This window comes from Hyalella azteca, unplaced genomic scaffold (assembly GCF_000764305.2).
Source record: "Hyalella azteca isolate HAZT.00-mixed unplaced genomic scaffold, Hazt_2.0.2 contig15318, whole genome shotgun sequence".
Classification (NCBI taxonomy): domain Eukaryota; kingdom Metazoa; phylum Arthropoda; class Malacostraca; order Amphipoda; family Hyalellidae; genus Hyalella; species Hyalella azteca.
Window position 1 is genome coordinate 35,957 of NW_025945174.1, and position 13,396 is coordinate 49,352.

Here is a 13,396-nt window from a genome sequence, read left to right on the forward strand (position 1 = left end):
TAAAAAATACCAAATTATGTAAAAAATATTTAATTAGTAGAAAATGTTTAATTAGTAGGAAATGTTTATTTAGTAAAACATGTTTAATTAATAAATAAAATGTGAAATTCCTCATAGGGAATTATGGACATCAAACCGATCAGAAAAGACGTTATATTTTGCTTCTTCAGTTGAGTTACCGCCAAATAAATGAAAGAAGCATTGTCTGAGAGACAACCAAGAAATGCAATTTATTTCATCATTCTCGTAAAGTAAAGCTGAAAACAGTTTTTATAAATGCATAGCTCGGGAGTCATGTTATAATATTATAAATTTAATTCCACAATCTTAACTAATACGAGTTTCGTAGTGTCACTAATAATTAGAAACATGCGATTACGTAACCCATTCATTGAGATTTATTCCTTACGTTTCAAGCACATTTCACTTAAGTTTCATGAACATTTCTTTACTGTTTCATGAATGTTTCTCTTATGTTTCATGGACGTTTCATGAACGTTTCGCTTACGTGTCATGCACGTTTCAGATGCGAGGGCGCTATGCTCTCTGCGTACGGTGCTGGTGCTCCGTAGTAGAAGTTGACCTGAGTAGTAATGTTGTAAAGTTAACCTGGGTAGCAACGTAGTAAAGTTAACCTGAGTAGTAATGTAGTAAAGTTAACCTGAAAAGTAACGTAGTAAAGTTAACCTGTATAGTAATGTAGTAAAGTTAACCTGAGGAGCAACGTAGTAAAGTTTACCTGAGTAGTAACGTAAAAAAGTTAACCTGAGCAGTAATGTAGTAGAAGTTAACCTGAGTAGAAACGTAATAAAGTTAACCTGAGTAGTAATGTAGTAATGTTAACCTGAGTAGTAATGTAGTAAAGTTAACCTGATTAGTAATGTAGTCAAGTTAACCTGAGTAGTACGGTAACGTAGTAAAGTTGAACGTATCAAATCTAATTAGGTAATAACGTAGTAAAGTTAACCTGAGTAGTATCGTAGTAAAGTTAACCCGAGTATCGAAAATTTAACTGCTAAGAAAACGACAAGTAATTTCATCGCAGCTTCAATGAAAATCTTTCGGAGAGCAACTCCATCATCAGTTCATAACATTCTACAGAATTAAATTACAATTAGAAATTAAAATGAAAAATGCACGAAAGCGAGAAACGTAACGAGAAAAGTCAGCAATACAAAGAACTATCTATTTACAATTTGAAGAGGATAAGAACTGTACGCGTTTTTAGGACAATGTTTACGTTTAAAATAAATGACCAGACTAGAAACTTATAAGTTAAGCTGACGTACGCAGAGTTCACTTACCCTCAATCGTACGAGACTCGTTGAAAAACCGATAATTCAGATTACTACTCAAACGAATGAGCAGAACTACAACTTGCTTCTTCTTTTCTTCGATGAAAATAGTGGAAATAACGAAATATCTTTCAAGTTATAAGCTTTTCACTACCACTCAAAGACTGCATTCCACAAATGATTAAAACTTATGAAATTATTTAAATTGTTAGGAAATACTATGCAAATTGTACTCCACGAATCATTAATAAATACGAGATGAAAGTGAACAAATGTGAAAAATTGATGACATCAAAGCAAGAAAATTTGCCGAGGAACCATTGATGCAATCTATGAATATATCCTTATGTATACCAGGCAGAAATAGAAACATTCATGAAAGGTGTGATTTAATGATTCATCTGTTAGGCTGAAAACCACAAAAACCCGTATAGGCATCACATGCATGCAATCGTTAGGAATAATGAAAATGATTCAAGAAAGAAAAATGCGGGCATGTGTTTGTATAAGAAGAAATTTGAAGGCGGAATCGACTTACGTTGACAAGATTCCGACATTTGAAGCGTGAGGGAAGATGTTATGTATGCTGCAGCCGTTCGAACATAATGAATAAAAGTAAAACGAGAAGTTTTATAAAAAAGGTTTATTTCAGCGATTAACTGCTTTAGGAATTTAAAATATATTGTGCATTAGGTGTGAGATTTAGTTCAGTGCCACAGTTTTGTATTATTAAATATGGCCTTAAAAGTGCTAAAAATTCTCATTTCAACGTGAGACTTCGGTTTAAAATATGTTCTTTTGGTGACCGGATAATTAAAATTTAGCATTAGAATTTCATTTTGATAATATTCGAGTATATAAAAAGTATGATTTAAATACATAGCTCGAGTTTTAAAACTTCTGTATGCGTTGGGCATGGAGCAGCAGAAAAATTCATTGTAAAACATGACATACATGAAGTCATACCCCTATATAGCATCACATCTAAATTTATTAGGCTTCCAATTCAATTCACTATAGATCGTATGCCTCGACTACTTCGATGCTTGATCTCGAAGGTTTGTTTGTGAGTTGAGACTCAGGTTTAGGTTCGTCTCTGTTCGGTGGATTGCTTTGCTCGGTGATGCTGGAGACGAAGTTGTAAGCGACTAACTTAACGGAGCCATCGTCTGGGGAAGAAATCTGGGTGGGAACGCTGGCTCCCCGACTGGAATTTTTATTCATTTTCTGGGACACACTCAGAGGAGGCTTGGCATTTTTACGAGGAGGTTTTGCGACTTGTTGAGGAATTTCGCCCGTGCTTCCAAGCGTGCTAGAAAAGCTTGTGATATTCCCAACAATGGTTGATTGATCTGACGAGCTTTCGATCATGTCGAAGCTGTTGTCGATAGTTTGGGACAAGTCGCTCTGAGTATCACACAGTCCGTCGGAAAGGCTGTATTCACTTCCTCGGTTATTTGTTCTTCTCTGTCCAGTTCGATCGTTTGAGGCTGTTATTAAATAATCGAAGCGCTGACCTCGTTGATAGGATCTAATTGCTGCGGGATCACCAACATTCGAGCCTCCAGCCATATGCGGTGGCGGGAGGAACGGACTTAGTGGAGTTGGAGGCGTTAGCGGAGGGGAGTTTGGCAGGCGCTGGAAATGTTTACCGTGGCGAAGTGGGATTTGTTGTATCGGTAATACAGGCAAAGATCCTGGAGGAAATCTTTGTCTTGAAATATTAGGGTTTTCTTGTAGCCGACGATTATGCAGACCATGGCCGCTGAACAGGGATTCCTAGGCAAAATGATTTATTAAAAAATCAATCATCAGAAGAAGAACCAGCGGTGCACCGCTTGGATGACCAGAATGGTGAGTTTATATTTAACAATGAAAATTTGATATCGCATATAGAAGAAGAACCATATCATTGGAAGAAAACACCAATAGCAGAAAATTTATGTGTCATGAACAGAGAAGTAACCGATGAACCGGATTAATATTTCAATTAATATTTCACAACGTGCAATACAGAAGCGAAAGAGAGCAGAAAAGCAGACGACACGTGAACAAAAAAGGAGAAAATTTAGCTTTGACTGTCACAGCTGGGAGAAAGTTTTAATAGGGGAAATAAGGTGATGAACAAAACCGATGTCACCACCATAACCACCATGACCGACGTAGCAATAGCCGCAGACGCAGCAAAAAAGACCAGCGTAATAATATTGAAAGACTAACATTAATGACCGATTTACCCATAAAGACCAACGTAACAATATTGAAAGACTAACATTAATGACCGATGGAACCATAACGACCAACGTAACAATAATGAAAGGCTAACATTAATGGCCGATGGAACCTTAACGACCAATGTAACAATAATGAAAGACTGTCAATAATGACCGATGGAACCATAACGACCAACGTAACAATAATAACAGCCTTATCGTACCTGAGATCCCGCAGGATCCAGAGTGGCGGCAGGAGGCAGGAGTTTCTTAGGATCCTGCTTCCTTGTGGACCTCAGGCAGATCATCCATACGAGCAGCACGAGGATGATGAGGAACACCACGGCACCCGCCACGCCCCCAGCGATGTAAGCGAACAAACTCTTGTGCTGGATTAATAAAACTTTATTATTTTACATTTGTTTGTAGGTACAAATATTATCAATCAATTGATATTAATGAAACACTAATCTAGGTTGATAAATTACTTCTTTAGACCGTGAACATATTCTAAACATTGCTCCGGTTTACAATAAACTCTTGTGCAGGGCACCAAAATATTATTAATTGGTAATAATGAACCATCTGATCAAGGTTGAAACGCATCAGAGCATATTTTCTGCGGCAAAGGAAAAAAAGGATTCATATCTTCAAACATAGTCTAAAGTTTAGACTATGTTTGAATGTAGAGTTTAATTAAACAGGAATGTTTATTTAGACTCTAAGCATTCCTTAGATTTGCAATGAGCTCTAGTGATCGGGCACTTCAATATTATTTAATTTTAACTTTTGTTAGACTGCACAATTTTGAAACGTTATAATGGTACAGAATGTACTTACAATTGTACGAGTACTGAAATTCGACGAAGGTTAAGGAAATAATTAATCACGGTTGAAAAGACTCGGAAAATAATGGCCAATTGCGAGCAAAAATGATTTGTTGAGACCGTGTCGAACAGGTGCTAAATATTATTTGTTTATGCAATCAACTGTTGTGTTTGGCCACCAATGAAGTACTGGTTAATTTGTTACTAAGATACCTAATTTTAAGTACAAATGGTATATCCAACTTCAAATACAAATAGTAAAGCTAACTATAAATACAAATAATATACCTAACTTTAAATACAAATTATATAAAACAAGTGTTTGATTCTCATTAGGTGACGTGGTGTTGACAAATCATTTCGGAGTTTGAATTATATTCGAAACGTTAGCTAGGAATGGGGACTAGCGCCTTAACTAATTTTATAAGAAAAACAAACTAACAGAGAATAACCAGATCAATTCAATATGTACAGTCCACGTGCAATTGTCTTTCACATTCGTTGATTCGAGATGAGCTTTAATGAAAAAAGTGAGCGAGTTTCGAAAGACATTAATAAACGTTAACCATATGATTCATATTAATTAATACATTAATACAGTCACCTGGCATTGTTTTCCCGTGAAGGAGCCGACGCACTCGCAGTAAGGCAGCCCGCGGTCCGTCTTGCGGCACACGCCGTCGTGTAGGCAGTAGTCTTTGCATGTGTCTGTTGGTGCCATGTTAGTTTTGCATTATTTACAATTGCTGACACTTAAATTAACGGTTTTGTTCGAGACTGATTGATATTATTCGAGGATTTTGTCGGTTTGTCATAGATTTAAACAAAATAGTTTAGGGAGGCTAAAATTTTTACCAATTTTAAAGATGAAAAAATTTCGATGGATTTTTTACTATTTACTGATAATCATTAGCTCTGTAAAAATATCCAGATACAGCGTTTTTGCGAAAATATAGTGGTATGAGCATTATTTGCGTAGCTGTAGCAATTAAAGCTTACCTAGACACTCTCCGGACTCAGTTTTGTTGAAGCCGTCTTTGCACTCGCAGATGTAGTCGTCCTGTTCGGCGAGGTAGAGGCAGTCAGCGTTGGCGTCACACAAGACCTGTTCGCCATGCACCTGGCAGGGGTTGGTGCACTCTTCGGGCGAAGTGGACCCAGTACCTTTAGTGGAGGTACTTTCCGTACACTTTATGCACGATGTCTGCATGGCTTCAGGTTGGAACGTACCCCGAGGGCACGGAATGCACTTGTAGATGTTGTCGGTCTCGGACAAGAAGGTGCCAGCAAGGCAGATGGGTAGAGCACACTCTTCAGGCGACGACGCCCCAGGGTTGTTGGTGGTTCGGTCTTGCGGGCACTGTATGCACGCAGCATGAACGCCTTTGGTACGGAAGGTTCCTCTTGGGCAAACCTCGCATCCTCCTCCAACACTCAGCTGCAAACCAGACTCGCATTCCTCCCGACACTCATCAGCAGACACAGCTTCCTTCGTGCCGGTGGTAAGACCTCGGTCGCATCTCTGGCACATGAAACTTCCTTCGTCAGGCTGGTAGAAGCCGTAGCCACAAGGGCGACACAAGCCGCTCTTTTCGTCATAATATCTGCCGGCCGAACATCTCTCGTGGCACTGATCCAAGCTTCGTGATCCTCTCGATCTCGTTACTCCTTGTCTGCCGTTCACCTCTGGGCAAGGTTTGCAGGCCACTTGACCGACTTCGTTGGAGAAAGATCCTGCTTCACACATCTCACATTTTTCTGTTACTCGATCGTAGAAAGTGCCTGGAGCGCAGTCCACGCAGTCACTTCCCACCACAACCTGCGGTGAAATAGTGCAAAGTTGGATGAATTCTTCGTGAAATGATCACGATCGAACACAGGCATGCTAAACTAATGGTGATGCCAAATAACTGCTCATTACTCATGATAGCATGCGTGCCATATATTAGCAGGGCTTTCAGAAAAAAGCAACAAAATTTGAATGCACCAATCAATTTCAATGTCCATTAAGAGTTATTTTTCTATCCTTCCAGTTAGTTAATAACCGAGGCGAGGCTGGCTTCTTACATTTTTTTCAAACAACCAAAATATATTTTCGGCATTTTTATACCCCACTTTGCTCTTAAATCTTACATATATGCATTTTTACCTAGTATCACAATTCAGGCATGCATGTACACATTTAATAAACTTAAAGTCATAAAGTTTATAGAAATTTAGCTTTTTCACCTTGCCGATGGGGCATGAGTACTCGGAGAGGAGACTGAGAGACGCAGGATCAGGCACGACGTTGGGCAGAGCGTCGCGGACGTCGAACTGGTCGTCCTCGAGGATGATGCTTTGGATGAGCTGCAACACCGACGACTGGGCGTTCGTGTTGCTGTTCAGAACTGGGTCACTGTGAGCGAAAAAGTATTATTCAAAAGGATGAAAGCTTGCAAACACGACTTAATTTTGGATAAATGAACACAGAAAGAATGGTAATTTAATTCCCTATATTTTTAAGAAGTCTTTTTAAATATTTTTCAACCGCTAGGCGTGCTGGCTGAGAGGTACGTGCACTAAAAATTGAGCTGCTAGTTGGTGGTTTGAGCGGCAGTTATCTGTGAAAAATTTTAGTCGAAAGAGATGAGAAGGCCGAATGGTTAAAAACATTAATATTAGAGCAGTGAGTGGCAGATTCGAGACCGCGTTATCCGTGAAAATTTAGCGATGTGAAAACTCGGCGACAGATCAAACACGGCCTTACCTTTCATTTCAGAATAATAATTCCCTGAAATATAAAGTAAAAATTTTTGTACTAGCTTCAAGAAAGACAATATCTAGCGAAGGTAAAGAACACGAAGAAGTACGCCTAACTCAGCATCAGTTGCTAAAAAGGCGGCTGATCAATGTTGCCCTCAAAATAAATAGCTGCTCTGTAATTTAGAATAGAGTTAGGTGGATAGGATAGAGTTAGAAATTCAAGTAATAAAAATAAAATGGTTTAAAAATTTATCAGAAAAACTCAGGTAAATCTCCTCGATGGTTTAAAAATTTAGCAGAAAAACTAAGGTAAATCTCCTCGAAAAACCGTACCAAATATGAACTAAGAATTTAAACCGAGTGAAGGTTATGGAAAAATAAGATAAAACTGGCAAAAGTTATAGAATAGGGAAGAATCTTTGATAAAAGGAGGAGAAACTATTAAAAGGTTAGAGGCATGAAGTTTATGGGAAGGAAATCAAGATGCTGCAATTATTAAGTTAGCGAGAAACTACATTGATCTGAATAACCGGTTCATGCACAGATGCTTCTTCCTTGCCCCAACCTGTGCAGATGCTCGATGACATCTAACACCATATAATGAAAAGTTCATGGAAAATAGTGAAGAGATTTGACGTCGCATTTATGTAGTTTTCTTGGGTATCTATGAGACGACGTTTTGCTGGTATTTGATGATATGAAATATATTAGGAATTTAATTATTTGAAAGGCGATTTAAAAGGCGATGATAAACAAGGGGCTAATTTTGTTGTGACTGCGACAAATGCAGGATTGCAAAGCGTAAAAACAATGATGAAGAAACAGGCAATGACTTGTGGTAAAAATGCTATTCTAATGATTGCCAGGCAGTATCTAAGACGCTGGGGGCTACGGCCAAGCTTCTCTCCGAGCGATAAAGCAAAAGCAAGTGCGATGTTGTAAAAACGCTTACTTTTTGGCCTGAAAAGACACAGTGACGTTGTACTGGTGCTCTGCCTCAGAGTTTCGCTTCACGCGGTCGCTACAGGACATCAGACAATGATTAAATTGCTTTTCGTTCAGTAGTGAATAACTCAGAAAGAGGTCTGACGATTAAAGGATAACCAAATAAAGTTGTGCCTTTTCCGAAAAAAGAGTGTGAATAAATAAGTCATTGCTAATAGAAAGAAAGACGGCCAAAAAGTACTGGCTCTAATGTTATATAACTTATGCACTAGAATTATTTTTTTTAAATAAAGTCCTCTAGAAAATTGATAAAGATTTTCAGCTACATGGTAAGCGCCAAATATGAAAAAGAAAGCAAATGATAATAGGAAAGTGAACGGAAGTTTGTATAAATAAAATATAGAGTAAGAAGAATTTCCATGAGAATTCTTGTGTTGCTATGATAATTGGATAATCAGATGATTAACTGAAGAAATTTCAAATTAGAATCTCACAGTAAGACATATATTAGTCATCAGTGACGTTGGCGCGTGTATTGCGTGTTCACACAAACAATATTTTCAGTAATGAATATTAACATAATAAATAGTCTTCAGATGACTTTGAAGTAGCCATCAGTTGCTTCTCGCCGTTTAGACGTTTTAACTTGAGGTAATATGGCATTAATCTCTCATTAATTAGTCACAGTGACTCGAAACTTTACAGAATATGTTCGTTCATATTTAGGAGAGATGGAGATTAATTTAATATTACACAGGAGATTAATTCGACTTACAACTCAACCCACAAGGCTCTGCTAGAACAGACCCTCGACTTGGTTATTTGCGACGGCAACTAAAATCGGCAGGGTAGGCGATGACTTATGTATGCCAGCTCCATAGGTGATAATAATGTGAATAAATCACCTCACGATAATAATATTTGAACTCACTTGGTGGCAGGATAGTTGATGTCGTCGCATTTATGATAATAATACCATAATAGGGTAGGTGAAGATAATAATAATTGGTAATAGGTGGGTGATAATATTAGGAAAAAATCACACAATAATTACAATCGAAACTCACTTGGTGGCAGGGAAGGTGATATTGTCGCATTTACGATAGCTTCGTAGGTGATAATCATATGAATAAATCACCTCACAATGATTACAAACGAAACTCACTTGGTGGCCGGGAAGGTGATTACGACGTCATAAGCATCCTCGGCGTCAGGCTTGCTGGCGTCAGCAGACGTAGCTTGTCGTCTCGTCCTGACGTTGCGTTGAGCGACGACGTCGCGTTTGTTGATGCGATTGCGACGTGCGCAGTCGACGCCCACGTCCAGGCCCTTGCAGTTGCCCGTCGACGAGTCCGTTTCGGTGCATAAATTCCACTCGCGGTTCAGTTTCATGAGAGCCTATGGAGATGAAACAGTAATTAGGTCCGATCTACAATTATATCTGGGCACAATATTGTGGTCAAATGGGCATCTTGATCCACACTGATCTCTTTGCGGGACTAAATTACTACTAATTCGACGAGCCAATTACTCTCTAACCAATCTAATTCTCTTTTAACGAACTAACAACTTCAAGTCTCTAATGGTTAACTATGCACTCTAATACTCTAGTTAGTAACTAACCACTCCAATCCTCTAATAAGTGACTAACCACTCCTCTAATCCTCTAATAAGTAACTATCCGCTCTAATCCTCTAATAAGTAAGTAACCACTCGAATCCTTCAATAAGTAACTAACCACTCTAATGCTCTAATAAGCAACTAACCACTCTAATAAGTAACTAACCACTCTAATGAGTAACTAACCACTCTAATAAGTAACCAACCACTTTAATAAGTAACTAACCACTCTAATAAGTAACTAACCACTAAACTAACCACTCTAATTCTCTCGGACAGAACGTTCTGTCCTGCGGCGTTGCAGATGACGGACGAAGGGAACTGCATGTTGATCTTGAAGACCCGCTGCGCCGGTGAGGCCTGCGAGCACGCGGGGTACACCAGCGGGATGCTGGGGTCTGTGGTGGGGCGCCAGAAGCCCTCAGCCCCACATGTGTAGAAGTCGGGAACCTGCGAGTAGAAGGTAGAAAATGTGGTTAATGACATGATTTAACTGGAGTGAAGCGGCGAGTAGGCGTAGAAAATGTGGTTAATGACAAAATTTAACTCGAGTGAAGCGGCGAGCAGGCGCAGAAAATGTGGTTAATGACATAATTTAACTCGAGTGAAGCGGCGAGCAGGCGCAGAAAATGTGGTTAGTGACATAATTTAACTGGAGTGAAGCGGCGAGCAGGCGCAGAAAATGTGGTTAATGACATAATTTAACATGAGTGCAGCGGCGAGTAAGCGTAGAAAATGAGGGTAATGACATAATTCAACTTGAGTGCAGGTGCGAATAGGCGTAGAAAATGTGATTAATGACATGATTTAACTAGAGTGCAGCGGCGAGTAAGCGTAGAAATTAGAGTCAATGGAGTTTCATTCAACTTGAGTATAGCATTTGCAGGAATGACTTCAAAAACGAATTGTCCATTAGTTGACATTTCATACGTTAGTATTGAATAGATAAATTTATTCAAAATAAATTCTCTGTTTTATGCAATATTAAATGAATGGAAGCAAATAAGCTAAATAATGACCTGAGTAGAGAACTTGAGTCCCGGGTTGCACTCAATCGAGCAGACTTTGAAGCGACCGCCAGGACCCCAGTTTGAGCAGCGCTGGGTTCCCCCCACAGGATCGGCCAAGTCCTCACAGAAATCCTCGAGGACGTAGACGTTGAAGGAGCAAGTGGCAGAGTTGCCTGCTGCGTCGTACGCTACCGTCGCGATGTGGTACGTCCCCAGGGCGAAGGCCTGTACGTAATGAAGGCACGGTGTACTGTGGCGTACTATGAATGCATGGTGTACTATGGAACACTCTGAAGCCATGAAAAAAGTCGTCTGATTAAAAAATGAAGGATCTTATGAGTCTTTTGCGAATATAGTGAGCTTCTGAAGCATAGCTTGCAGTATAGATCAAATAATTGAATATTCTATCAGTGAATTAATAATCCTCTATAACAGTGGTTCCCAAACTTTTTCAGGCTGGCGCCCCCTTTGGCTCCCTAGTGAATTTCTATCGCCCCCCACAGACACATATAAAAACATACGCCTCTTTCTTGAAATTTAGTACGCTGCAATTTTAGAGAAGATAAAGGTTAAACAAAAATGTGTCTTTTACAAATAGAACCCCATTTAGTGAACCAATATGTTTTAAGCTGTTTTAACTGTTTGAGCACTAGAAACCTAGGACATCTTGGGCAAATTTACTGCCGGACTCGTGGCCGGTCGCACGATCAATCTCCAAATTCAATTATCGAGTAATATCTCCCAAACTAATGAACGCAGCTCAATTGAACTTGGAACATGTATTCATCAGAAACTAACAGTGATTTTTAGCTTGTAAAAATTTTTGAATTTCACCTTCATTCGTGAGTTATATTGCGATAAAGGCCAAAATTCGCAGTGATCAAATAATTTGAACGAAAATTTGAAATTGAACGAAATTTTGAATATACATACCTAACTACCAAACGGTGATTTTTTAGCTTCAAAAAATTTTCGATTTTACCTTCGTTTGCAAGTTTTTTTTTTTCATTTTACCATCATTCTTGATTTCACACTTCCTTATATTCGGTCTGTATCGCCGGATAATTTGTCGCTTAAATTCGCGGCCATCAAGAAATTTCTTCCAAACTACTCAATAGATTTCAACGAAACTTTGAATATAAATACCTAACCTCCCAACGGTGATGTTTAGCGTGTGACAATTTTTCTATTTTGCTTTCGTTTGCGAGTTATACAGATATAGGAGGAACAACCGGCTTTTCTACAGGCCAGTTTAACTAAGCTAGAGCCGTTTATGAATATCCGTATACTTATAGCCGTATAACTCGCAAACGAAGGCAAAACGAAAAAAATGTAGCGAGCTAAACATCACCGTTGCTGAGGTTAGGTATTTCAATACTAAGTTTCGTTCAAATCTATTCAGCAGTTTTGGAGGAAATTTCTCGATTACTGCGAATTTAAGCACGTATTGCTGTTTAAATCACGTATGAAGGTGAAATGAAAAAAAACTTGCGAACAAAGAAAATAAAATAAAATAAATAAATTAAAACAATAAAATAAATTTTCACGAGCTAAACATTACCGTTCAGTAGTTAGGACTGAAAATTCAAAATTTCGTTCAAATCTGTTCAATAGTTGGAAGAAATTCCTAGTTCACTGTGAATTTCGGCCCGTATTGCCATATAACTATGGCAAAAACAAATGAAGGCATAATTTAAAAAAATTTCACGAACTAAGCATTACCGTTAGGTCCAAATGAATATGTGTACCAAGTTTCAACGAGTTAAGTTCATTAGTTTGAGAGATATTCCTTGATCATTGAATTGATCTGGCCGTTAATTTGTCCGAGACATAAACGCAGGACAGGTTAAAAAACAGATCTGGGTGAAAAAAACCATCGCTGGGAGTCACGATGTGCTGCACGTGTTGTGTACAAATTGTCAAACAAACGTTGAAACTTCTGACTTTAACTTCGGTCTGTCGCCCCCCTTATCGCCCCCCAAACGCCCTCTTTTTTCCGTACCGCCCCCCAAAATCTTTCCACCGCCCCTAGGGGGGCGATATCGCCCACTTTGGGAACCACTGCTCTATAAGATACGTCAACTATGAAAAAACCTTAGCAGAAAATATAACGAGTTTATTAAAATGAGTTTGAAAAATGTGCAATTAAAATTTTCAAACTCAATTTGAAAGATGAACTCACTTGTCCAGGGAAATATCCCGATTTTTCGATGGTTTTTTCAATGCCGATGTTGTCGGTGAATCTGGGCCGGTCCCAGTTGACCACCGCCGAACCATTCTTGGTGATGACCCAGATGTGTCCAGGGCAATGGTCAACCCTTGGTGGAGTCTTGTCCCTTTGTAGGACAGTGCAATCCCCAGTATATCCAAGAGGGCAGACATGTTGTCCACAGTTAGAGGGTCCAACCCTCTCGACGTTGCCCTCGACTCTGTCGTATCCTGCCCATCGCAGGAGGAGTCCTTCGAACATCACCGGTGACTTCATGCACGAACGAGCCTGAACAAAGAGATGATGTTGATATAATTTGTTAGTTATAGTCATTGATTAGTAATATTACTTGTCAATTTTAATAAAATATTATGCATTAAGTCGTAATAAACGCTGCACTTTTATAATTATAAATGCTCATTCATTCTGTTTTCAATATAATAAATTTATACTATTAACTGTTTTCTCTTGCAAATCAGAATCAATCAACTTCTAATTTAACCCTTTCTCTAGTAATTAAACTTTCATTGTA

General features: G+C 38.9%; 1 protein-coding gene across 2 annotated transcripts; it reads right to left on the reverse strand.

The window, feature by feature from the left end:
* Positions 1 to 1,927: 1,927 nt before the first annotated feature.
* LOC108670829 (sushi, von Willebrand factor type A, EGF and pentraxin domain-containing protein 1) lies at positions 1,928 to 13,147 on the reverse strand. 2 transcript variants are annotated; one of them, XM_018158318.2, is made up of 10 exons: positions 12,838 to 13,147; positions 10,665 to 10,880; positions 9,904 to 10,095; positions 9,191 to 9,423; positions 8,033 to 8,101; positions 6,565 to 6,733; positions 5,335 to 6,154; positions 4,940 to 5,043; positions 3,733 to 3,897; positions 1,928 to 3,074 (listed from the first exon to the last, which is right to left on the reverse strand). In XM_018158318.2, exons 1-10 carry the CDS (start codon positions 13,138 to 13,140, stop codon positions 2,310 to 2,312), a joined length of 3,036 nt encoding a protein of 1,011 aa, XP_018013807.1. In that variant the 5' UTR covers positions 13,141 to 13,147; the 3' UTR covers positions 1,928 to 2,309. The 2 variants fall into 2 exon arrangements, with proteins under 2 accessions (XP_018013807.1, XP_018013808.1); XM_018158319.2 differs by lacking the exon at positions 8,033 to 8,101.
* Between the last annotated feature and the right edge of the window lie 249 nt (positions 13,148 to 13,396).